Source organism: Bombus pyrosoma, linkage group LG7, assembly GCF_014825855.1.
Source record: "Bombus pyrosoma isolate SC7728 linkage group LG7, ASM1482585v1, whole genome shotgun sequence".
Classification (NCBI taxonomy): Eukaryota; Metazoa; Arthropoda; class Insecta; order Hymenoptera; family Apidae; genus Bombus; species Bombus pyrosoma.
The window spans coordinates 19,369,081-19,392,241 of record NC_057776.1 but is presented as its reverse complement, the minus strand read 5'-3'; the positions used below and the strand labels follow the sequence as shown (position 1 = coordinate 19,392,241).

Below are 23,161 nucleotides of genomic sequence, written 5' to 3'. Positions count from 1 at the left end.
GATGTATAATAAATTTGATATCATTGAAAGACATTGATTAGAATCGTTAAAGATATTACTAAAATTATAACATATTTGTCTAATATTTGTTGATTTGATCGGGATATATATTGATACAAATCGTGATTTTTTTTTTCGACGAATGCCTTAAATAGCCGCCTCTTTTAAATGCGGTATACCTTTTCTATTGTGTGATCATCGCATCATTACGTATTTCGAAACGAAACTGCACTATACAAAAGTGATCATGATTGAGAGAGATTAATCGAGTACTTGGTTTGTTTTATAATATCTTGTTAATAAATGAATCATTCATACATAATCAAAGTGTATAGTTTTGTAAAATAAACAGGCTTGTTAGAAGAAGGACTGGGAATTTCTACAGCAGCTGATGTGTAAAGATGGCCAAGCTCAATACAAACAAATAGTGATCAGTTATGTGCTGATTTCACAACTGACTGTGCACTAAGGGGTGAGTAAATTTGATTCACATAAATAATGTAGATAAATAGTTTTATTTTGCAGTAACTGCAATATTTCCTAAGAATATTTCGAATTTTCAAAAATATTGAATAGTAAATGACATCTTTCCTGACCTGCTCAATAAAACTTCTCATTTACGTCGAATTTACGACAGCATTGTCTTCATATGCAAATTTTTGCTAACTAATCCTTGTGTTCGAACTGTTGTGTCGCTCACAGTTTTATCAAGTTCTTTTTTTTTTTCTTCTTGTTGATAAAATGTAAAAAGTAAAGTATTTTTTAGATAAAAATTGAAATTCAATCTCTTAAATTATTAATGCAACTTTTCTAAAAATGATCTTCAGTTGTTAGTCTCAATTGATAATTATTGTACTTGTAATTATGTGTAATTTTTTAAGTCTTGTTAATTTTTTATTACAGTATTTTTGTATTTATAGACAAACAACAAGGATATTTATTTTATCATACGTTGAAAGATGGCTTATGATCCACGTAATATAAAATATCCGTCGGATATGCACAACCATCAACATAATCAGCCTAGTATCACTGGATATACATACTCTGGGCATCCAGTAACTCATGTTCAACAAACGGATGAAAATAGAAATGAGAATAATTGCGGAAATAAGGAAACATGCCCTCAGATATCTCATCAATCTTCGGGTACACAGACTATTCAAAAAGTAGATGCAGCAACTATGACCGATCCGTTACAAATAGACTTTAGACTCACTTCAGAGTACTTAGCACGATGTTCTAGTACATTAGGTTTACCATATGTAACTAAGTATGAAGAAAATAGCAATAATTCAACGCATAATTGCCAAGAAATTCGACCAAAAATTGAATTTGAAGTTGAGCCGCAACATATCAATGGTAAACACATGAAAAAAGATATAACAGAAATTGAGAATGTTCTTTTTTGTAAATGAGATAAATTTTATTGTTTCTTCAGGTATGTTAATATATCATTGTCCGGAATGTGCATACAGATTTGAAGACAGAGAGGCATTACATGAACATCTAGAAGATCACAGGCAACGACCTCACATTTGTGATATTTGTGGTGCAAGTTTAAAACGCAAGGAACATCTAGATCGTCACAAACAAGGACACAATAAAGATAGGCCTTATCAGTGTAACATGTGCTGCAAAGCATTTAAACGCAATGAACATCTTGCACGTCACATGATTATACACTCAGGTAGCAAAAATCAAGTTTGTACGGAATGTGGCAAAGCTTTTTATAGAAAGGATCACTTAAAAAAACATTTGCAAAGTCATAATAGTAGCAGAAGCAAAAATCTAAACAGTTCGCAGAATAATCAGAATAGCCATAATAATGGTGAAGAAGGATTAAGTAGTTTTGCAATGATGATGAGGCAGACCGGGCCACCTCCATTTTCTATTTTGAGAACTTAATACATTTTTATCTTAATCTTAAAACAAAGTTGTTTTATAATTTAGGCAATTTAAATTTGAGAGATTGATACAGCGAGCTTTATCAGAGACACCTTCATGATGTAACGGAATAGTTGTTGATGGTTCTGAATTTTGCAGTTATATATATATGTATTAGTCTGGAAATGCTACTTATAATGTAGCTGAAAAACAAACAGGCTCTAAATTAATTCTGCAAATTTTATATTTCTCTTTTTAATATGCCTCTAATATGCACAATATTCTTAAAGTAAGAACGTACCTGTTAAGGGCAGTTTTTTGAAATGTAATATATATATTTAGATACTTTAAACAATTTTATTTAAAAAAGATATTTATATAAATTATTCAAGCTTTTATATAAATTAAAACTGGGTATAAAAGCCTAGTATTGTTGAATTTTTTTCTTTAAATTTTACATTTGATATGATGTTCGAAATGTATGGAACGAACAAGAATAAAACTAGTTTAGCAATAAAATTTTTAGTTTCAAATTTAATAAAAAAATATTAGTATATTAATTAAATGTATCTTACTGTGCATTCTAAATTAATAAAGCAGCCTTTGTAAGACCAGCTTTTAAATACTTTCATCTTGAAGCAAAAAGAGATGCAAATACTTTATAATATCGTGCACAAACAATTCTTGTTATGCTCAAGATACTGAAAGAGGATGCGTATCTGTTATATATGACGCGTAAAAGTGGAACGAAAATACATGATTTTGTTTTCTGCTAAGATAACGGTATCAATCATCTTGGATCATGTGCCTAAAAGAAACAGCATAATAACACCTATCTTTGCACGTAATTATGAAAAAGGAATATAAAATCAACGTTAAGAATAGTTTGTAATCAATGGAATACATTTTGTAGCCCTAACTGGAAAGGAACATTGCACAAAGTACGGTCGTTTTAAAATAAAAAACAAAGCGTTGCATAATTATTTTTTATCGATATTAACTTCTTCGTTACTTTTTATTTATATGCCTTTACCTTCTTTCGTGTTGTACATTGTAAATATGTAGGATTAAAGAAACTTTGATCCAAGTTAGAGTAAGAGCAATGTTCCTTAATGTTTAAAGTTGAAACAGCGATGAATGTAAGGATATGTCATGTTAAATAATTTAATACTACAGTTTACATTGTGCGAGCGTGTCAGCATGTTTGTACGTGTGCTATATAGAAATATATAGATACGCGTATAATATGTAGTAATATGTATTGTATTATATTAATATGTTATATGTTATACGCGTATTTACACGTGAAATGTTACGTCAAATTACCCGTGTAAATTATGTATTTATATTTATTAAGAAGAACCGACCATATATCGGCTTTATTATATAACGCTTCCAAAGTGTACATAATCGGACATATTACGTGAAATATGGTTAAAAAAAGATCAACGTTTTGTTATCGGTTGTAGTAGTTACAATTAAACTAATAAATCATTATTACATAAAATCATAAGTCGTTTCAAATTAAATCATATTTTATAACCCATTTATGTGTGTGTGTATTTGTTTGTTTGTTTTAGCACCAGGATATGGAGAATGAAGGAATTATGAATAATAAAAATTAGCATATTTTCTTAGATGACTTTTCATACAATTTTTATATATATATATATAGATATATATATTATATATATATAGGGTATTACATAAAGCAGCACTGGGAAATGTCCGAAAAAACGTTCACAAACTTTAAACTTCTATCCTCGCAACCTAAATTCGTCTGTCTGTATTTTTTTTTTTTTTTTTTTTTTTATACCTACATCTCCCTTTTATACGTTTCGTCTTCTCATCTACTACATAAGTCTTGCTTTTTTGTTTGTCTCAAACTGCGTACCTCTTTCCTCGTCCTTACATTCCTGAAGATTACATGTTTTTTATGCACTCTATACAAAAATAAAACGCTGAGATCATCAGAGGGTTCGCATAGTTATACACAATTTCTCTTATTAGTCCTTTCTTTCCCTTTCTTCTTCACTCTTTTCCCGCTTTCTGCTCTCTCTCTCTCTCTCTCTTTCTCTCTCTCTCTCATCTTCATCCCTTTTTACTTCTCGCCTGTTCTTTCTCTTTTTGATTTACGCACCATGACGAACGAACGGTATTATTTTACTCTTTCCTTTGTACCCTGGAAGACTGTGGTACAAATGTTTCGATGAGGAACAAACGGAAATGAAGAAAAAGAAAACATGGTGGATTCAAACAAAAGACTCGTATTTCCTATATTCCGAGCTTGAAAATTTCACTATTTCCCTTTCTTTCTCCTTTATTATCTATCGGATGTCCGGAAAATCCACAACAAACCGGAAACGCAATCTTAGATTCGTGTAAATGAGTAATGAGTAAATTTCATTTTCGAAGGAAGTACATCGTTTATCGATGTTACATTTCTGTTAAATACTTCTTTTTCGCAATTTTTTGTTTTTCATTTTAATTCGAAGCTACTAATAATCGCAATTATGGCAGTATCTATGCGCTCTTTAGGCATACGGTTTATCGTGATACGCTAAACGGTGGTGAAGAAATCAAAAAGTTCAACAAAGTTCAACGGTTTTTCGAGACAAGACAAATACGATTCAACTCGAGATATAGTAACTACCGAAACTTTAAGTTTTCTAAACGATATATATCCTATTGTGTGCATTCAGCGGTGCGTCGAAATTAATTCTCAGAGAGTTCTATACGGTTTATATAAAATATTCACCATTCACAATTTGGCTAGTCTATTACAAAAGTATATACCTTGCTAACATTTGATCGGTCGCAATGTAAGTACCTTGCGCTATTTCGAATAATCTATAAAACGTCAGCCTTTGCAGTCTCGTAAAAAGTTTGTAAGAATATCTTTCTTACGGATCTTCGGTATTGCGTTTGTGTGTCCAATAAGAAGAGTTCCTTAAAAAATCTTTTACAGATCTATTTAGACAAATTGCATGTACCATTTTTGTTTGTTGGCACCCTCTGCACTTACGTTTTCGAGTAAAATGCTACCGTATTGAGGATCAAAATAAACAACAAGGAAACGAGATAAATTACGAAACTATCAAAGTTTTCATATTTTTATGTTCTTTTTAATCTCGAAAAATGTTCTCTAAAATTATGAATCGAATGTGAGTTTCTTTTGTCGCGTGGAAGAAGCGATTCATGAGTGCAAAGGGTTAAAAAAAAAAAAAAAATCATTGTCGTAACTTTTCTACTACATTATCGAGACAGAACTAATGGAAGAGAGAAGAACAGAAAAACGAAAGTAAATTGCCTCGTTGCGTCGCGGACTCTCCGGCTACTCGGTAGATGTCTATTTTACGCGTAATGACTTATGTGCAATGCGTACTTATTATATTCCCTAGGCTATTGGAAAAAGAGGAGTTTAAATGCTTTGTACTATGTCGAGGAATTTGTATATCTTTCCATATTTCCCTTCCGTCGTTACTCGCCTGTTGTGCTGACGTCTCTGTTTGAAAAACCGGTAATCACATTTACGCACACGCGCACAGAGGACGCACGCAAAAAACGCAAGCACACATACCACGCCGACTGGACAAGCCGAGAAACTGAACCGCGGCAGCTGGATACTCCGATAAAATATACACGTAAGAACAGCGCCCGTTGGTTCATGCAAAACTTCTCCCGTTTCATTCGAATCCTTTACGGTCTAGCTCATCTACTAATTTCATTTTAACCTATAACTTCTTCCAAAGGACTTATTACGACAGAAGGATCGGTTAAACGACTTTTTGGTTTTTTAACTAATTCCCAAAATGGATAAAACAAGATATCGAAATGTAACGGTGATTTAAGTTGCAGAAATTAATTTCTCTTTCCTATGCGAATATATCGACGATACGGATATATAAATTCGTAACTTAAAAATTTCTATTCTTCTTTCATTTGTTTGTGTGTCGACAAACGATAAAGTTAGACTGTAAAGGATCATGTAAGTACCACATGTACTAACTGCGTCTTATGTCTAAGGTTACTTGAAAAACCAACAGCTATCCGATGAACTTTATAAAAAATTATTCACCTCTCGATCGAGAAATCATTATCTTGTTGTTCCATTCGAAAACGATGTATCTTTACTTGGTGTTCATCTTAAGTCCTATCATCCCTTCTTTCTTTCTTCTTCGGTTTCGTTCTATTTACAAGGAAAAAAGGTGAGCGGCAGAACGCTTCGGTGCCTCTAAATATATTAGCGCGAATCTCAAGTTTCGTTATTGTACTTTCTCCCCTCCCTTTTGCGTTCTTCTTTTCTTTCATTTTTGCATGAACCAACTAAAATCCGTAGCTCGCGCGCGAAGCAAATTATTACGCTTCGCGCGACGAAGCCATTCTTTTGAATCGAATTCATTTTCGGCTCTATTCTGCATTAGTACGATTAAGAGTTTTTTTTTTTTTTTCGACACTGCGTAGAAAAATATGGTTTTCATTGTCACCCTCATATCTCTCAGTGAATTGCGTTTGATTTACAACAAACTGTTACCTTTTAAACTTTTAGTTTTTTTTTTCTTCTTCCCTGTTCGATCAATTACCTTTACGTCTGATCGCTCGTCGAAAACAATCAGTTTTACAATAACTACACGGTAAATTAGCGAGAAATCAATGCTCGAAACTGTGTTTCTCATCGTCGTCGTCCTTTCGGGTTATTCAATGTTTCTCCTTAGTCGCGTTTCGACGAGGTTAAGATCGATAGACGATCGAAGACTTATCATTACCGAACACGATGTCCCATTTCGAGCAACGATTACTTTCGAACTTACTACAGAAATAGCATTCAAATGTCTAATCGTATCGCTGTAAATGATAGTATACAAATAACGCAAAAATGTAATAGCAATAACAATAACGGTATTTCGTGATATTAATCCTCTATAATCTAAACAAAGCATTCGATGCTTTAAGAAAAAGTTCCCATTTTCAAAAATTTTGGGCACCTTTTTATAAATTTGTTTCTTGTTCCAAGAGAAAATGTTCGATGCTTTAAGTTAAGTTAAAGCCATAACATACTCACGCGCATTACTACGAATAGCCCATAGAGGATTAAGTAAACACCGGTACGAAACGCTTTTACCATACGAAAAAAGGAATTCTACGAGTTTCCGTGAATTTGTTTTCCCAAGATTTAAGACTTTTCTTTCTTATGTCTTCTTCCTTACAGTTTCTAGTAAAACTGTAAAACGAGATGTACGCAAATTCAATCTGTTATTATCATTTTGTCATTTCTCCCATTCTCTCGCTCTCGGTTTCACTCGCAATCTCTTCCTTTCACTCTCTTAGCTCGTGCAACTTAGGCAATAAAGGCCTATACCTTATTACTACTTATGCTCTATAAAACGCGATACTTATGCTCGTTTAATCATTAGACACTACTATCGATTACAAGAACGGAAAACGTATGTATCTATAGGCAGAAGACAAACTAAATCATTCCCAACCACTGAGTTCGCAAAACAGAGTTCCTCGGTAAACTTCTTCTGTAACGAAGCTGTAGTTTCGCTTCGTTTGATTCATGCTATAAAGTAAAATATCTATACACTTGACACACAGGAAGGAATAAGTACGAAACGTATACATAGCTCTACCAGCGAAATTCTAATCTTGAAAAATGCAAATAAATATTTCCCATCCAATCCCATCCGAGTAGCAAATTTTCCACGTCCTTTTATACTCGGCTTTTGCCATTTAATGAAACACAAAAACATTGCTAAAGAAAAGAACATTGAAGAAATCGTAATAATTGAAAAGTACAGAAAAAACCTGTTTCTTCATTCTGTTCACTCCCCTTTCGTCAACAACTCTCGTCTCTGGATCCTCTTTTTTTTTCTTTTTTTCTAAAAAACACACATCTTACTTTTTCTTCCCTTTCAATCATCATTTTCACATTATTAAAAAATATTTCATCTTCTTCCTCTCTCGATCGCCCGTTGAACCGCTTTTTGTTCATCTCTTTTTTGTTAGCTTGCTCACGGCGCAAAAAGAGTGTCGGATGGCGACGAAAACGACAAAAAAGGGTTGCGAACGGGGGGACGAAAGAGGAAAGGAGCATACACAGGGTGTCCCGAAAAAGAGCTATGCACGAGGCCATATCCATGGACTTTTACTCATAAGGTGGAAAAAGTATGCAGGTGCGGTTAAAGTCCAGCGCTATGCAAAGGCACCGGAGAATTGTTATTTTTCTTTCTTCTCTTCCGTTTTTACAGACGCGTTAACTATTCTTATTCCTCCCTTTCCTTTCTCTCTTTCTCATCTTTTTTTTTCTCTAGGAACACCAACTATGCCTATTATACCTCGACGAAGTGGTCGGTTTTCTGAAATATCAAAGACAAACTGTCCGCCTCGTCGAGCGCGGAAATATCAGGTTCTTTCTCCATTTTTTTTATTCATTTTTCTTTTTGGCTACCCTTGAAAATAGACCGCTTCTTGAGCCTCTCATTTCTTTAATCTCTCAAAAAAGAAAAAAAAATCATACGTCGAACTTCTGAAAAATTTCTCTCTCTCTCTCTCTCTCTCTCTCTCGCTCGCTCGCTCTTTTTCGCGCGCGCTCGCTGTTGTTTTATTTTTTCTTTTTATAAATCGTAAAGCTATTTGTCATTATTTTCATCTCACTTCTCCTCTTCATGTAGTCCACCGATTTCCTGTTCCGGAAAAATTTGATATCTCTCTCTCTCCCTCTCTCTCTCTCTCTCGCTCACATTATATATATTTTTATATTATATTATATACTTTTATATATATAACTACCCACGTATCAACGTTCTTTCTTTTTTCCTCTCTTTCCTTTTGTTTAATTCTTTCACAGGCTCTTTCTCTCTTCCCCTTATACCTTTCGGATTATTATGTGCACGTATAAAACGCACGCAAACAAGCACACACGTTCCGACATATTTTTGTCTCCGATTCGGCGCGCGCGTGCATGTACACGCATACAACACATGCAGACATACGCATCTTTTATACTTCTCTCCTCGTCTTTCACTTACATATCGTAGTAATCTTATTTTTTTTTTCTTCATCTTGTATACAAACTTACTCGCTAGAACATATAACCTAAAGTGTACTCTCTGTTCTCTTTCTTCTCTTCTCTTTTCTTTTCTTCACGATTACAAGTACATGGCGGTGGAGTATTTTAATACAGCTCGTTCTTTTATACTTTTTTTAAAATGTATATATATATATATATATAACTTTTAGTATATATATATACATATATACATATATATTTGTATATAATATTTTTAGTACATCCTTATATTTGAGGTCTGACGAATCCTGAATTTTTCATATTACCTGCTATAGAACGTATATACGACTTTTGCTAGAAATATGATGCAAAACAGTCGGTGAGGATCAATTGGAAGAAGACTAAAAATTTATGATTACTGGAACAAAACTTAAGTGAACGTTAGAAAATAACTGTGTGTATATTTACGGTCAAACGTAGGAAATAATTAAAAAATATATCAACGATGAATTTGTACGTCTATTCTATTTGCATACCCTAAGTTCTTTACAAAATACTTTATAGTTCATTCTCGTAAGCAATAATGGATCGCCGAAACGCGTCGTCCTCCCAACGAATACGATGCTTTCAATATTTTCCCTTTCCTTTCTCTTTTCTTTTTATAATAGCGCATCACATTCCTAACTACTTTTTTCATACGTTATATTCTTGCATTTTGTTTTCCTCATACGATTTACATCAGAACGTAAACGTATTCAGCAGCTGTTCTGTGTAATGTTTAAGGATATAGGACGTCTACTTTTGAGAATTAAAGAAAAAAAAAAAAGAAAAAAAAGGACGAGAGAATAGCGTCGACGATCTGGTAGACTGAATTTAATGCCTGTGGCAAGAAAGTATCGGCGTAGGGAGTTCGAAGAAAATGGCACACTGAATAATACTAAAACGAGGAAGAAGTGGTTGAAAAAAACATATCAGACAAAGTGAGACAATTGGAACAAATGTCAGTTTTGTCCGAAACGATCACAGTCCGCGAGGGTATTTCACTTCCACGATGCGGATAAATAAGACATAAAAAAAAGATTATAAAACTAGCATTCTTTTTAACGACGATTACTTGAATATTTACTATAATATATACGTATAAAAATTATAATAATAATAATAATAATAAACAAAGAAAATCAAAAGTACATGAAGTCTAACGAAAAACGTTCACTAACACGATCAGTATTCAACGAAAGTTAAAGGGATTTAACGAAAAAAATATGTATAAAAAAACAATGTAAAAAACGATATAAAAAACGACGTAAACTCCTAAAGAACTTACGTATATAAAAAAAGTGAGATATAGTACGATTCTCGGCGATATCGCAAAATATATACGTGTACATAAATACATACATATGTATATATACGCAATTATGTATAAATGTATACATACAAGCAAAAATTTGGAACTATATATTGTAAAATATAAAATACTGTCAACTTTGTATATATACGAAATAAATTTATAAAAACAAAAGCGAAATAATGTTTTTTCGTTCCTTTACTGACTAAAGTATTGCCACATGTTCTTTTAGCTACTGCTTTGTAATGTTTCGTTAAAACATTAAATAACTCAACTTTAAAAATAAAATATTTTCTAACTTCGTCGAAAAGATTGTAAACATATTTAATTCTTTAGATCAACATACGATCAAAATATCATTGAGTCAATGATTAAATGAAACATACTTTTCAGCTTATTAAGAAATTGAAAGACGTTACATATTAATCGGTGGGATGACTCGTTTGCATCCTTATATACACATGTCTTCATTCATGTCAAACATGTCAAACTTTTGTTTGTGTTCAACGATTTTAGGTTGACTAATTGAAAATAAATTTATAAACTAAATTGAATCATTCGGTTCAACTCATTTGGAAAAGATTTATAATATTTCTCTCTCTTGATAATAAGCTTAGCTTGATGATAAGTAGCTTCTTTGTGTTTTACATCAAGCCTTCATAAAAATATGTTTTGTTTCTCATACATACAGTAGTATGGCAAGACTTTTATATCAGGCTCTAATCTAACGCTCCTAGAGAAAATTATGGTGTCTCTTTTCCGTGTGCATGGAAACACTCTCTATGTCTCTCTCTTCATTTTTTCTCTTTCTTTTTCTTCTTTTTTTTTTTTTTTTTTTTGATCATGTACATACACATATGGCACACTTTTTCAAGATAAGATCTATGCGTACATATCTCAAAAACAATACCTGACATACAGGTGATAAAAACTGTGCATACCGTTGAAAAATTTATGCAACTGTCACAGCTTTTGCGTTATTGTACTAGGACATAGAGAGTCAGCAGAATCACGGATAATTGTTTGTTATTGTAGAAAACTTACTAAAGTCGAAACGAAGAAAAGCGGTCGAATTAACTCTCACTGGCTGAGAGTACTCGTATAATTTGTCAGTTTTGTTACCTCTTAATCGAGGTCTTCCCCTGCTCTCAGAAATCTTTAACGTGTCCCAAAAAACTGAGGTCGTGCGTTTGATAGTGACTGGATGTAGCAAGTGGCGTGACACTCGATTGGTGCGCCACATTAACGGCCGTCAAATGATGATGATGCAACGAATGATGAGAAGTATGCGAGTGAAGAATATTATTAGGATGGGGAACTTGGAAGTTCCCTGGTGGCGGGGCTCAGGACAGGAGAGGTCCCGGATGTCCACCAGAAAGAACAGATGACGCTGTAACGGCTGTTGTCTGCATATTTGAAACATTATTTTGTTGTTGATTTTGCTGTGTACCTAGAGATAAAAGAATCTCGTTACCGTAACAAAAATGATTTATTTATGTTTATTATTACACAGAGAAAAAATATTTCTATCTCCTTACCAGCATTTTGACTGAGCTCAGCTTTTACCCTTCTTGCAATGTGGCTTCTGGTATGCTTTCTTAAATGATCTTTACGATAAAATCCTTTTCCACACTCTGTGCATACATGTCGTTTCTCGCCAGAATGTATAACAAAGTGTAATGTCAATTGCTCTTTCCTTTTGAAAGCTTTTAAACAAACAGTACAAACGTATGGACGCTCGGGGTTGTGACTCTGTTTGTGACGTGTAAGATGATCCTTTCTTTTGAGGCCTGCCCCACAAATATCGCACACGAATCTTCGTTCTAAAGTATGTCCCAGAAGATGCTGTTCCAATAATTCACGTTCTGGGTATGCCATATGACATTCTGGACAGCAATACAATGTAGAGCCATCTAGAGCCGTCGTTAAACGAATTTCTCCAGGCTTTGGACGTGGCTTTTTCTCCTTGGGAGCCTTCTTCTTTTTCTTCTTTTTATTATTCGGGGACATCATTATGTTAGGCGTTGTTGTAGTTGCTACAGCTACAGAAGTGGTTTGTGCCATTTCTGATTCTTTCTTAATACTTTCTGCAGAATATTTTAAGAAATGATGTAAACTTAACGGTAAAGTACTAGCTGGTAAATGACTGAGGTAATCTGCCACTGTAGATCCAGGAGTAGCCAAAGACTGCCACGTAGCGGGCATAGTTGCAGGAGTTTGAGTATGAGCGTGCTGCTGATGATGTTGATGCATCGTATAATCTTGTTGGCTACCATTTGTTGTAGTTTCTCCATTGCGCTGTTGCTCGTCTCCCTTCTTTTCTTTATTTTTATCTTTATCCTGTAGGAGATTGCAAACATCTTGTTGATTTATAGTTTCGGTCGCTTGCTGAAAAGTTTCAATTCTCTATTAAGTACTTCTATATTATCCTATGCTTTAAATTTTAATACAGAAAGGTAAAGTAGCTGACCTGATGATAAGAACGCTTTTCTGGCATTCCAGGCGAATTAGAGGGCCGCTGTTGAACTGGTTGAGCTTGGGAATATGGTACGTTTGGGTAATGATGAACATTGCTGTTAGGATAACTTGCTTTATTGTTCATCATCACTTGTGACTGAGCAGATTGCACGCCGTTGCTTTCAGGACGGTACTTTCCCATAACCGGCACTCCAATCGGAGGCTGGTTGGGAAAATGATTGGCGTAACGTCCGCCCGCACCGCCGGAGCCGTCGGTTGCGAACTGATGAATACTAGGAATAGTACCGGGGAAATGGCTTCCGAACGGCGGGAAATTCATTGCAAACCGTCAATCAAATACCTGAAAAATTGCAAACGAATTAGAACCGATATAAAATGACACTTATCGACACTTTACGTACTACGAGTTACAGGATGGTTTCGCGGAAGAAGTTCGTCGGTCAACCAACATCTTTCAACATTTTCCCAAAATTTACAATCACGACGCGTTATCGTTAACATACTGATAAACATTGAACAACTCGTCGACATTAGACAGCGATATGTGCCTATGAAATACATTGCAGCCGCCTTAAACAAAAATTATGCCATCGTCCGTGGGAAAAACTCGGGGAGAGACGCGGAAAATAAGTTGTCGGCGACATCGGCGATAACAACGGGAGAGACGTTTCGCGGGTACATGACACAACGAGACAAAGATATCTGGTACGTCCAGCTTAAACGACGCCCGAGTATTTACTCACAGCAACGTCCCTCTCCCCATGTTTCTTCGCCGTGGAATCGAATCCTTTCCTCGGAGGGGGGTCTCCGAGAGGTGAGAGCGAGCGTAGGGGCAGATTTTTACAACACGAGAGACACAAGCATAAGAAGCAAGAGAACACAGCACGCCACCGCCACCGCCGCTGCTGCGTCAGCCTTCTGTCACGAGGAAATACACACAGGGGAAACAGTCGCGTTTCCCTTCTTAAACCGCACGATTGTTGTACAAAAAAAAAAAAACACGTAAATCTTCACTGGTGAATATACTAGGATATTGCACGCGTTCTTTTAATAAGGATTACGACGGATATACACTGATTATAGAAAAGGGTAGAAGACGGAAAAAGACGTTAAAAAACGAATATTGTAAGCGGCGGAGGATCGTCGCGATGCGGGGGAAGGGTGGCCGTAGAGGGACGGCGGCGCGGAGAACGGGAATCAGAGGACGGGAAGAATGAAGGAGAACGGGGGAGGACGCAGGGGGGATGATCTGCTGGCAGAGGGATGGGTACAGTATGCGTGCAGTGGGATGAAGTGTGAGGGGAGAGACCCCGAGACTTCCCCCTCTCGGCACCTAGTCGATACGCGGGGGCCGAATTCGCACGAAATTCAGCAGAAAATGGCCGTACCGAATACGGAACATCACGAACGTTAAGCTCTAACTTAATTCGAAAAAATTTAGTAGAAAATCCACCTTACCATTTAGTACTTAGCAGCTTGCGCTCGCCTGGTACAAAAATTTTCACGAAGCCGAGAATCTCCGAAAAAAGATCCCCCGCTCTATGTGTGTGCCGTTGACACCTGTCCCTCAAGTCGGTGCCCCCACCCCATCCGTCCGCCCTCTACTGTGCCAGCCTCTTAACTATTTTTTCTCTCTCCCGACCCTCCTCGCAGCCGCGCCGGCGAAAATGCCCGAATCCATCGGGGTTTTAACTTCGAATTGCTCCCGGCGACCTGCCATTATTTTCTCTCTCTTTCTCTCCGTCTATGGGAGTAGGAACAAGTTCGAGATATATACTCCACGGTCGTCGAGGAATACCACCAATCAGAAAGAGAAAACTACGGAGCGAAACTTGACAAGGAATATCTTGTGTCTTATAATGTTATATTTTTGTAATTAATTAATAATTTGTAGTTAATTAATAATCTCTATTATTGCAGAATGTGAAATCGAATTTAATAATATAAGAATTTGTAGTTAATGTAAATGAAAATTGTTGTAACGAATAATTTATTTGCAAATGAATATTTTATTGAAATTAATAAAAATTAAAATTATATGTGTGTGTGCGCGTGAGTGTGCGTGTGTACATATATATATATATATAGTAACATAAAAAAATATATAATCCTTACATCCATTAATAGAATAATATCAATACAAATATACAAATGATTTCAAAGATTAACAATCTCCTAATTATTATCCAAAGATAAATATCTCCTGTATATAGATTATCGGTTAATAGTTTTTGTTTAAAATGCATCGATATATTTTAGATATTAACATCTCATGCTCGGTAGTTGATAAATTAAAAGTACGCGAATCAATAATACAAAAATTTGTGTAATTGGTTAATCAATAGAAAATTGTTTATATTAAATGTTTTATTTTAGCTATTTTCTCCAATATTTATGTAAGTAACAATGAAAATGACTTATAGACTATCCATACTGATTATGATAATAGCTATAATAATATGATAATAAAATAATAATTATATTTCTTGTACAATTATACCCATTGCCTTTGATAATGATACTTGCAATAAAAATTATTTTTTCTTGTATACATACATCTTTTTCTCAAATGATCTTGAGAGTGTATCATGATTGATTAATAAACTGGATGATGGTTCATTTTCAACAATTATTTGCTGTAGCTCTGAAATGTGCATTTTATGATAATACAAAATTCTTTTTTTCTAATATGTATATTCAACCGAAAGAAGAGAATTAAAAAGTCTTCTCATAAAAATTATTAATTTAGTAAATAAAACGATTTAAATACTATACAAAATAAATTACACTAGCTTAGAATCTCTAGATGTATTAGTGGCTGTAAAACTGCTTTTTGCTTAATTTAAATACACGGTTTTAATTAGCCACTCGTATTTTGTGATAATCTTAAATTAATTCAAAAATAACAGATGTACTGACGTTTAGTTATTTTGAAATTTTTGTAATAATAAATGTATTTTTCTTAGATTGATTTATATTGATAAAGTAAAAAATGTACCTATTTTCATAAAAGCAAACATTAGCTAATCAATGTGTAGATGCAGATACAAATATAAAACTTTACAATTTATATCGCAAAATGTAGTTTTCTTTTATACGTTAATCATCGTCCAACGATTTTTACGATACACTCTTGTTTCGTATCTTTATAATCATCACGTAAAGAACAAGTGGAATAAATAAATGGATGCATTTAATATCTGCACGACAGCTTCTTCCCTTTTTGTGTTCAGTAAATTGGTTGTATTTACAGCCCTGCCTTGTATATTATTTTAGTTTAGTTTCTTACGCATTACGTATTTTTCTCATCCTATATTTATTATGAAAAAAAAAAAAAAAAAAAAAAAAAAAGAAAAAGAAATTAACTTTAGCCGAAAACTCGATTGCATTCTGTGTGACGAATCCAGTTCGCGCTTTCAAAAATATATTTTCATATTTATATATTTATATATATATATAATATATGTATATATAAACTTCTTTATTTAATTCTAACTTGCGTCATGGAACTGGATTAGCGACAAAAACATTTTGAATTAAACGAGCAAATTAACTCGTCGTTTATAATTTTTTTTTTCTTTTCTTTTTTGTTTTTCTACACGTACGCTATAACGTGTACGCAAAAATGATAAATCATATGTATGAACTTCGTTTGTCAGTCAGCTCAGCAGTGTAATTATAATCATAGATTAATCTGGCCTACAACTTCCTTAAGAAGCTGATGGTGTACAAACTTCGAAATGCTACGACTCGTCAGTAAAAGTATCTTTATTTAAAGATACAGCGAATGTCTCAATTTTGTAACACCACTACTAGGCAACGATAACCACCATCAACGAATTTTTTTTAACACAATACCAATTTGACTATGAGATTATAGAATTCAATCGGCAAGAACACCTTGCCTTGCACGACCTCTGGCTTGTTGATGATTAAATCGGAAGAACCGCCCAGGCTGACTCGGGGCGGTATGCTGCTGCTAATGCTGCTGCTGTTGCTGTTGCTGAGGCTGCTGCTGCTGTTGTTGCTGCTGCTGCTGCTGCTGCTGTTGCTGCTGCTGCTGCTGTTGTTGTTGTTGATGATGGAGCATAGCCATTGCTCCAGTTTCTGCAGCAGTTGGAAGAACAACCGTAGACTGTTCACTAACAGCTATCTGATGAATCTGTGCCTGAGATCCCTGACCTACTTGTATTTGAATCTGCTGCAACTCAGATACCGAAGATTGTTGCTGTAATTGGTCTGCTTGCTGTTGCAATTGTTCCGCCTGTTGTTGTTGATCCGTTTGCTGTTGCGAATTTTGGGAAGTATCAGCAATATTCGAGGGATCTTCTTTGATACGTTTTGCCAAATGGGATCTGGCATGTTTTCTCAAGTGATCTTTGCGATAGAATGCTTTACCGCATTCAGTACAAACCTCTGTTTTCTGTCCAGAATGTATAACAAAATGAAGATTCAAGTGTTCTTTTCGTTTGAAGCCTTTCATGCAAACTGAACAAATAAAAGGTCTATCCGGATTATGACCCAATTTGTGCCGTTCTAAATGTTCTTTACGTTTCAAACCTGCACCACAAATGTCACAAATAAACCTTCTTTCTATTTTATGCCCGATAAGATGTTGTTCCAAGAGTTCCTTTTCAGGATAAGCCATGTTACATTGAGGACAACAGAATAGCGTTGTTCCATCAAGAGCAGTAACTATGCTCACTTGACCTGGTTTCGGCTTTTTTGGCTTTGGAGGCTTTTTCTTATACTTCTTTTTTCTCTTAGGTTTTGTACCAGCTTCTTGTTCCTCAACGACATCGGGAATAATAGCGGTTTCACCGCTTGCCACGGTAATCTGTACTGCTTGTTCACCGGATGCAGTGCTTCCAGATGCGTCTAAGCCATCGGCTCCTAGAGGACTCGACTCGATAGTGGCTTCTCTCTTTATCGTTTCTGCCGAAAATTTCAAGAAGTGCTGCAAACTAAGAGGCAAGGTACTAGCAGGCAATCTAGAGAGATAATCGGCCACAGTTGATCCCGGGGTTGCCAGACTTTGCCAACTCGCAGGCATAGATGTAATATATTCCTCTCCGCTTTGATTCCCTTGATTCTTAATGTTACCTCTCTTAATGAGAGCGACCGGTGTCGTACCTTCCTTCACATCTTCCTTCGACTCTTCCATACCTTCGCGTAAAATTAAATCTTGTGGAATCTGTGCGACGACGGTTAATCCTTCAGGTGCCCCTGGTAGCTGCACTGTCTGTTGAATGGTTTGTTGGGATGTAGTGGTGACTGCTGTGGATGTACTTTGGGTTGTTTGATCAGACCTAAAATAAGGACAATATGTTAGAATATAAACGATTAACACGAATATAAGCATACAATTTAAAAAAGTACAAAATAGGATACATTTACTATAAACAATCCTATGTAAAATGTGCTAAATGTAATTTAGGTGAAACGATGGTACTTACGTTTGCGTCGTAGCCACGGTGTTTTGTGGCTGAACTTGAATTTGTACCCCATCTGCGCCTTGTTGACTATACGCAACGGTAAGAACTGTTGCGGCACCTTGGGGGAACTGTCCCAGAGATATTGGAGCCAAATGATATTTGGGTTGATCACCGCTGTTTCCACTTTGCGAAACGCTGGGATTGACCACCTGGATTTGGACGGTTTGCTGCTGTTGCGTGCCATCTTTTCCAGGTACGGTAATTGGCAGCGTGATAATTTGCTGCTGCTGATTGTTACCCCCTTGAGCCACCGCGAACCCGTTCGGATCGACTGGCCTCAGATAATGAACCCCACCTTCGCCACCGGATAAAACGCCAACCACCTGACCACCAGTTGGCAGGTTTTGCGCGAATTTAGCGGTTGCAAACTGATGAACTGTGCCCGTCGGTAGCGAGCCTGTTGTAAACCCGGGGAAGGGCGTGAAATTCATCTTTCACGATAATTAAATCTGAAAACCAAACAGAACGTAGTTAGCATTAGGATATAAATAATGAGCATGAAATTTATCGGTTATTGAACGTCTGAAACGAAATACAATATTTTTTCAGCTATGCAAATTTTTACACCGAATAAAGCAGTCAAAATGTAAATAATAATTAAAAACTATGAAAATTGTCAAAACCGAAGATATTGTGTTACTTGTTTGCTAATTGTCATATAAATTCTATAAACATATAAAAAATCATATTAAATCGCTATAAAGTCTTATAACGTTGAAAATATATGTGTTCTTTCAAATTATCGTTTCTTTGCTTAAATGAAACGTATTTGCGTGTTACGAAACAAACAGAGTATCAAACACTTCATAACAGATACGTATTTACATATCATATTACACAACTACACTCACTTTGACGCATGAGTATTGCTGTCGAAGTTCATCGACCTTCGATACTTGAAACTGTTTCAAAACATATTCCGTGTTTTCATAGAATTCACAGATATTCTCTAATCCCGTAACGTTCCTTCAGCAGACATATTCCGAAGTAAAGTAAATACATCATGTCTGTACATCGATCATGTTGCTAAATACGAAAAACAAATTGCAAGTCAATAAACATGCATAAAAACCAATTGATCTGAACATCATCTGTCATATATCGCAAACATCGAATCTAAAGATATTTTATTTCCCATTTAATTTTATCCATCGTTCGGTGTCAATACTATTAACTCTATTGTATTCCATTTTCTATGTTCGTATCCCGTACTCGATATTAGCTACAGGTGGTTGGAGAACTTGTACACGACCCGCTGTTAAAAAGTTCCGCGCTATATGTGTTCCTGTAGTAGTACAACGATTACAAAAAAAAAAAAAAAAAAAGAAAAAAGAAAAAGAAAAGAGAGGGAAAAAAGAAGAAGCCGCCACCCCGCGCAATGTATGTGTACGTTTCCCTATTCGTTCGTAATGTTCGTATCGTAATAAATCAAGATCAAGGTTGAGTGGAATAGCATGCATCGGACGAAGGTAAATAGCCAATCTATTTGCTCTAAAGATACAGTGTTTAGCAATTTGGATCGGGCTTTCACACCACCGTTACCACCGCTGCCCTTGTCCCCCCTGCGTTTGAAACGCGGTGCATTTGGTAACAGCATCCGAAGCATTTAACCGCGAAAGTGGTGAGAAGTTAAACATCGAGAGTGTCCCGCGCTACCTCCTACCGTCGTAGTCTTAACTTCGAACCTCTTGACCATGTGTTGGTATGTGGGGGTGGGGTAAAAGATCCCCCACTTCACCCCCTTCCCCACCTCAAAGGGATCCGGGAGCAGGGAGGATAGTCGTCGAAGTGGCCCAGGATTGCACCCCACTCCACTATGATGGTGCCCCCACGGGGGTAGGGGTTAGGAGCACTCGACAGAGGGTAGGGGGGAACCCATAGGTGGGAAAACGGGAACCCACCGCGAAATAGAGCCCGAGACTCACTCTCTTTCTCGTACTAACACACGGAATATCGCGAGAATAGGACGGGAAGGAACGGATAGATCGGTGTGTAGGTGCGTAAGCGTGTGCCGCAAGCTCGAAAGGGTAGGGGTATGTCAAGAAAGAAGGGAGACGATCCTCGACATACCGGGAACTCCCCGGGGAGGGGAACGCGAAATATCGGGAGAGAACATACGAAGCAGACATCGCGGCAGACGAAGTGGGACACACCGATGACTCTCGCCCTTGATCCACCCGGTGGGTAGGGAAGGAGTAGTAGAAAACGGGTGAGGGATAGAGAAAGAGAGAGAAGAGGTTAGGTTACCCGTGCACCTCTCCTCCTTTCGACGTACCCGAGGAGGGTGCCGTGTCGAATGGACGATTATTTCGTGCCAGCAAGTCGTTGCGGGTGGTTGCACGGCTTAGTGAGAGAAACAAGAAGAAACTACCGTAAACGTGAACACACACGCATAAACAGGACGCACCGCGGGATGCGTTTTTCGACTTTCGCGGAATGGCGTGTGCGACTGACCGGTCAGCCTCGCCGACGTACCGTTGTTGGACGCTTTTGCAAGACGCGCATGTCGTAATGGCGCCGATTCTCTTAAGGTTCAACATATCTCTCTCACACTACATAACCGTCTCCCTCGCGTACACGTATCGAAGAGAGCATGTCTGAGCATTCGCGGTTTCTAGAGGAATTCTAGTGTCTCGTATGATATCGGGGGCAGCGTACGTTGAATGGAACGGCTCTCGGGCATTGTGCAATCAGATATGCTTTCTTACTAGCACCCAGGCTAAGAAAAAAAAAAAAAGGTAAATTTTGGACACAAGTAATAAGATAGGGTAAAACTGCAATAGAGAGAAAGAGAGAGAAAGAGAGAGAGAGAGAGAGAGAGAGAGAGATACACTGTATACAATACAGATTACGACGGGTACTCTATATCTAATGTTGAACGGGTGTAGTTAAGGCAGCATCGCAGTTGTGTAAACATCGAAGGCAAGTGTGCGCGCGCGCGTATAGACGGCGCCGCGGCTGTTAGGTAAACTGATGGACAAGGTTACCACGTCAGCAGATTCGGTGATACATCGGCCATGATGGAATTGAGTACACGGTGACGCGAGAAAATAGCACAGGTCCGCGAAGCCCGATGCTTTGTTCTCTCGATGGTTATTCCCTCTCTTCTCCCTTTCGCCCTGCGTCTCTCCCTCCCTTCAGTGCTCTTTCGATCGCGCATCGGGAGACGTTACGTGGAGAGGAAGTAGGAAAAAGATCGGGCGAGTTGGCAGAGGCGAGAGCAGGGCAGAGGCGAAACGGAGGACAGAGTAGAGCCAACAGAGGCACAGGCAGGGCTGTTGTTTACACCCCCACCTCGACGGGTTAGAGGCAGCGAGATGCCACGGAGGGGCCTCCGAGACCTCGGTGGGCACCCACCACCACGCAATTTCCAACCCCACCAGCCTCTCAACCACTGTCCGCACCTCCAACCACCCCACCAAAGCCAGCTCGAGCCAAGCCGTGAGCCACGACGAGGGCCCCGCGACGATTTTAGTGTCTTGGGGTGGGTGCTCTGTGGCCACCGTTTCGCGGTTTCTCGTGCACGTTTCGCATTAGGAGTAAAACGCGTAAAGATTCGTGGGGCGACATCCGTCCGCGGATTCCTCCAACTCGTACCTTTAGTTTACCGTACGGAGACACACGTATATAGGTGCACGCGAGTTACCTGGGTACAACAAGACGATCATCATTCACGAGGAAAATGCGTGTCCTACTCACCCACAAGCAGCTGTGTCTCTCCCTTGTGCACTCCAAACGTTGTACTGCTACTACTGTCGCCGCGTCGGAAGCTTCGCGTAGTACAGAGACCGTCCGCCTGGCTGGCTCGCCTGCGTCGTTCTCAATCTTCACCGTGGCGGCAGCAACTTTCTCATTTCTACGTATACATTCGCCGCTGTGCCACGGCTCTCTTAGCTAGCCACGGCTACTTTGCTTACGGTGCACACGTCATACGAGAGAGAAAGATAGAAAGAGACAGAAAGAGAGAAAAAGAGAGACGTACGTCGAAATTGTACGTGGGTCTTTCAAGATGATCGTGACGAGTCGTGACTCGTGATAAATTCGCGCACTACTGGCAGTCTTCCTGCGTTAACGGCACAAGCCGCGACGCGCACTCATTTCCGGGTATACGACAGTCGAGCTCGATCGAGTATGGCCCCCGGTCGGTAGGTAAGCGTGGGTCTTGGGCCGGCCAACGGGGAATGAATTCGAGCTAACGGTACATAGCCACCCGACGGTGGCCACACGTTAACTCGAAGCGCCGTGATGCCAGGCCACTCTCCTAAAAACCACGAGCTGTGAAAGTAGACACCCTCCTTCTTCCTACGGATCCCAGGCTTTATCTTGAATGACCTCGTCTCACCGCCCTCGTCGAACGCATTCTTGTTTTCCTCAGTCAAGTAAATAAAAATACGTTTAACCGCGAAAACTTACTGCTGCTATTAATATTCTATCGGAGAAATATCAACTATGGCGGCGGTTACGCGCGGAGTATATTGTGAGAGCGAGGGGAAAGCGGCGCTTGCGCGCTTCTAGATTAAACAAGTCAACCCGTAATAGTACCGTTCTATTTACAGGTATTACAGATGATCTTTATAGTTTTACAAGAGTCCCGAACTTTCGAAAAAGAAATTTTTAACAGCGCAAAAAACACCTGTCCGTTGCTCTGTCTTACTCTCAGTTACTTCGTTTCCTCTACCACTACAAAGCGACACTAACTCTGTGCGCACCTAGCGGAGACTGAAGTGAGGTTAGGTCGAGAATCGATATTACGAAGATACTTCGATGGCCGCCATATTTCTATATTATTGCGCGCGTTATATGAATCACTTGATATAGCCAGAGAGGAAATTCTTTTCAATTACAACTATTCGATCATCTGATCCTTTATTGTAAATAAATAAACGAATAAATAAATAAATAAATAAATATATATATATATACTGGTATATATATGTA

General features: G+C 37.6%; 3 protein-coding genes and 1 long non-coding RNA gene across 18 annotated transcripts; 2 read left to right on the top strand and 2 right to left on the bottom strand.

The window, feature by feature from the left end:
- Positions 1–99: 99 nt before the first annotated feature.
- On the top strand, positions 100–3,737 carry LOC122568954 (zinc finger protein 227-like). Of its 7 annotated transcripts, none has more exons than XM_043729320.1 (4): positions 100–276; positions 362–472; positions 904–1,362; positions 1,442–3,737. In XM_043729320.1, the coding sequence occupies exons 3-4, from the start codon at positions 960–962 to the stop codon at positions 1,906–1,908; spliced, it is 870 nt and encodes a 289-aa protein (XP_043585255.1). In that variant the 5' UTR covers positions 100–276; positions 362–472; positions 904–959; the 3' UTR covers positions 1,909–3,737. The 7 variants fall into 7 exon arrangements, with proteins under 7 accessions (XP_043585255.1, XP_043585254.1, XP_043585251.1 ...); XM_043729319.1 differs by having other exon boundaries at positions 353–472; XM_043729316.1 differs by having other exon boundaries at positions 101–276; positions 353–472; positions 921–1,362.
- On the bottom strand, positions 3,517–14,760 carry LOC122568951 (zinc finger protein 235-like). Of its 3 annotated transcripts, none has more exons than XM_043729305.1 (4): positions 13,472–14,760; positions 12,721–13,068; positions 11,789–12,638; positions 3,517–11,700 (listed from the first exon to the last, which is right to left on the bottom strand). In XM_043729305.1, the coding sequence occupies exons 2-4, from the start codon at positions 13,045–13,047 to the stop codon at positions 11,594–11,596; spliced, it is 1,284 nt and encodes a 427-aa protein (XP_043585240.1). In that variant the 5' UTR covers positions 13,048–13,068; positions 13,472–14,760; the 3' UTR covers positions 3,517–11,593. The 3 variants fall into 3 exon arrangements, with proteins under 3 accessions (XP_043585240.1, XP_043585241.1, XP_043585242.1); XM_043729306.1 differs by having other exon boundaries at positions 14,187–14,760; XM_043729307.1 differs by lacking the exon at positions 13,472–14,760 and adding an exon at positions 13,130–13,456.
- Positions 14,761–16,480: 1,720 nt separating this feature from the next.
- On the bottom strand, positions 16,481–22,786 carry LOC122568947 (Krueppel-like factor 17). Of its 7 annotated transcripts, none has more exons than XM_043729284.1 (4): positions 21,923–22,786; positions 19,075–19,249; positions 18,185–18,672; positions 16,481–18,037 (listed from the first exon to the last, which is right to left on the bottom strand). In XM_043729284.1, the coding sequence occupies exons 3-4, from the start codon at positions 18,652–18,654 to the stop codon at positions 16,708–16,710; spliced, it is 1,800 nt and encodes a 599-aa protein (XP_043585219.1). In that variant the 5' UTR covers positions 18,655–18,672; positions 19,075–19,249; positions 21,923–22,786; the 3' UTR covers positions 16,481–16,707. The 7 variants fall into 7 exon arrangements, with proteins under 7 accessions (XP_043585219.1, XP_043585220.1, XP_043585218.1 ...); XM_043729285.1 differs by lacking the exon at positions 21,923–22,786 and adding an exon at positions 20,699–20,874; XM_043729283.1 differs by lacking the exon at positions 21,923–22,786 and adding an exon at positions 20,471–20,689.
- LOC122568959 lies at positions 22,465–23,143 on the top strand. Its single transcript, XR_006317277.1, has 2 exons — positions 22,465–22,602; positions 22,780–23,143. It is a non-coding gene; the product is annotated as an uncharacterized LOC122568959 (long non-coding RNA).
- The last annotated feature ends 18 nt before the right edge of the window (positions 23,144–23,161 follow it).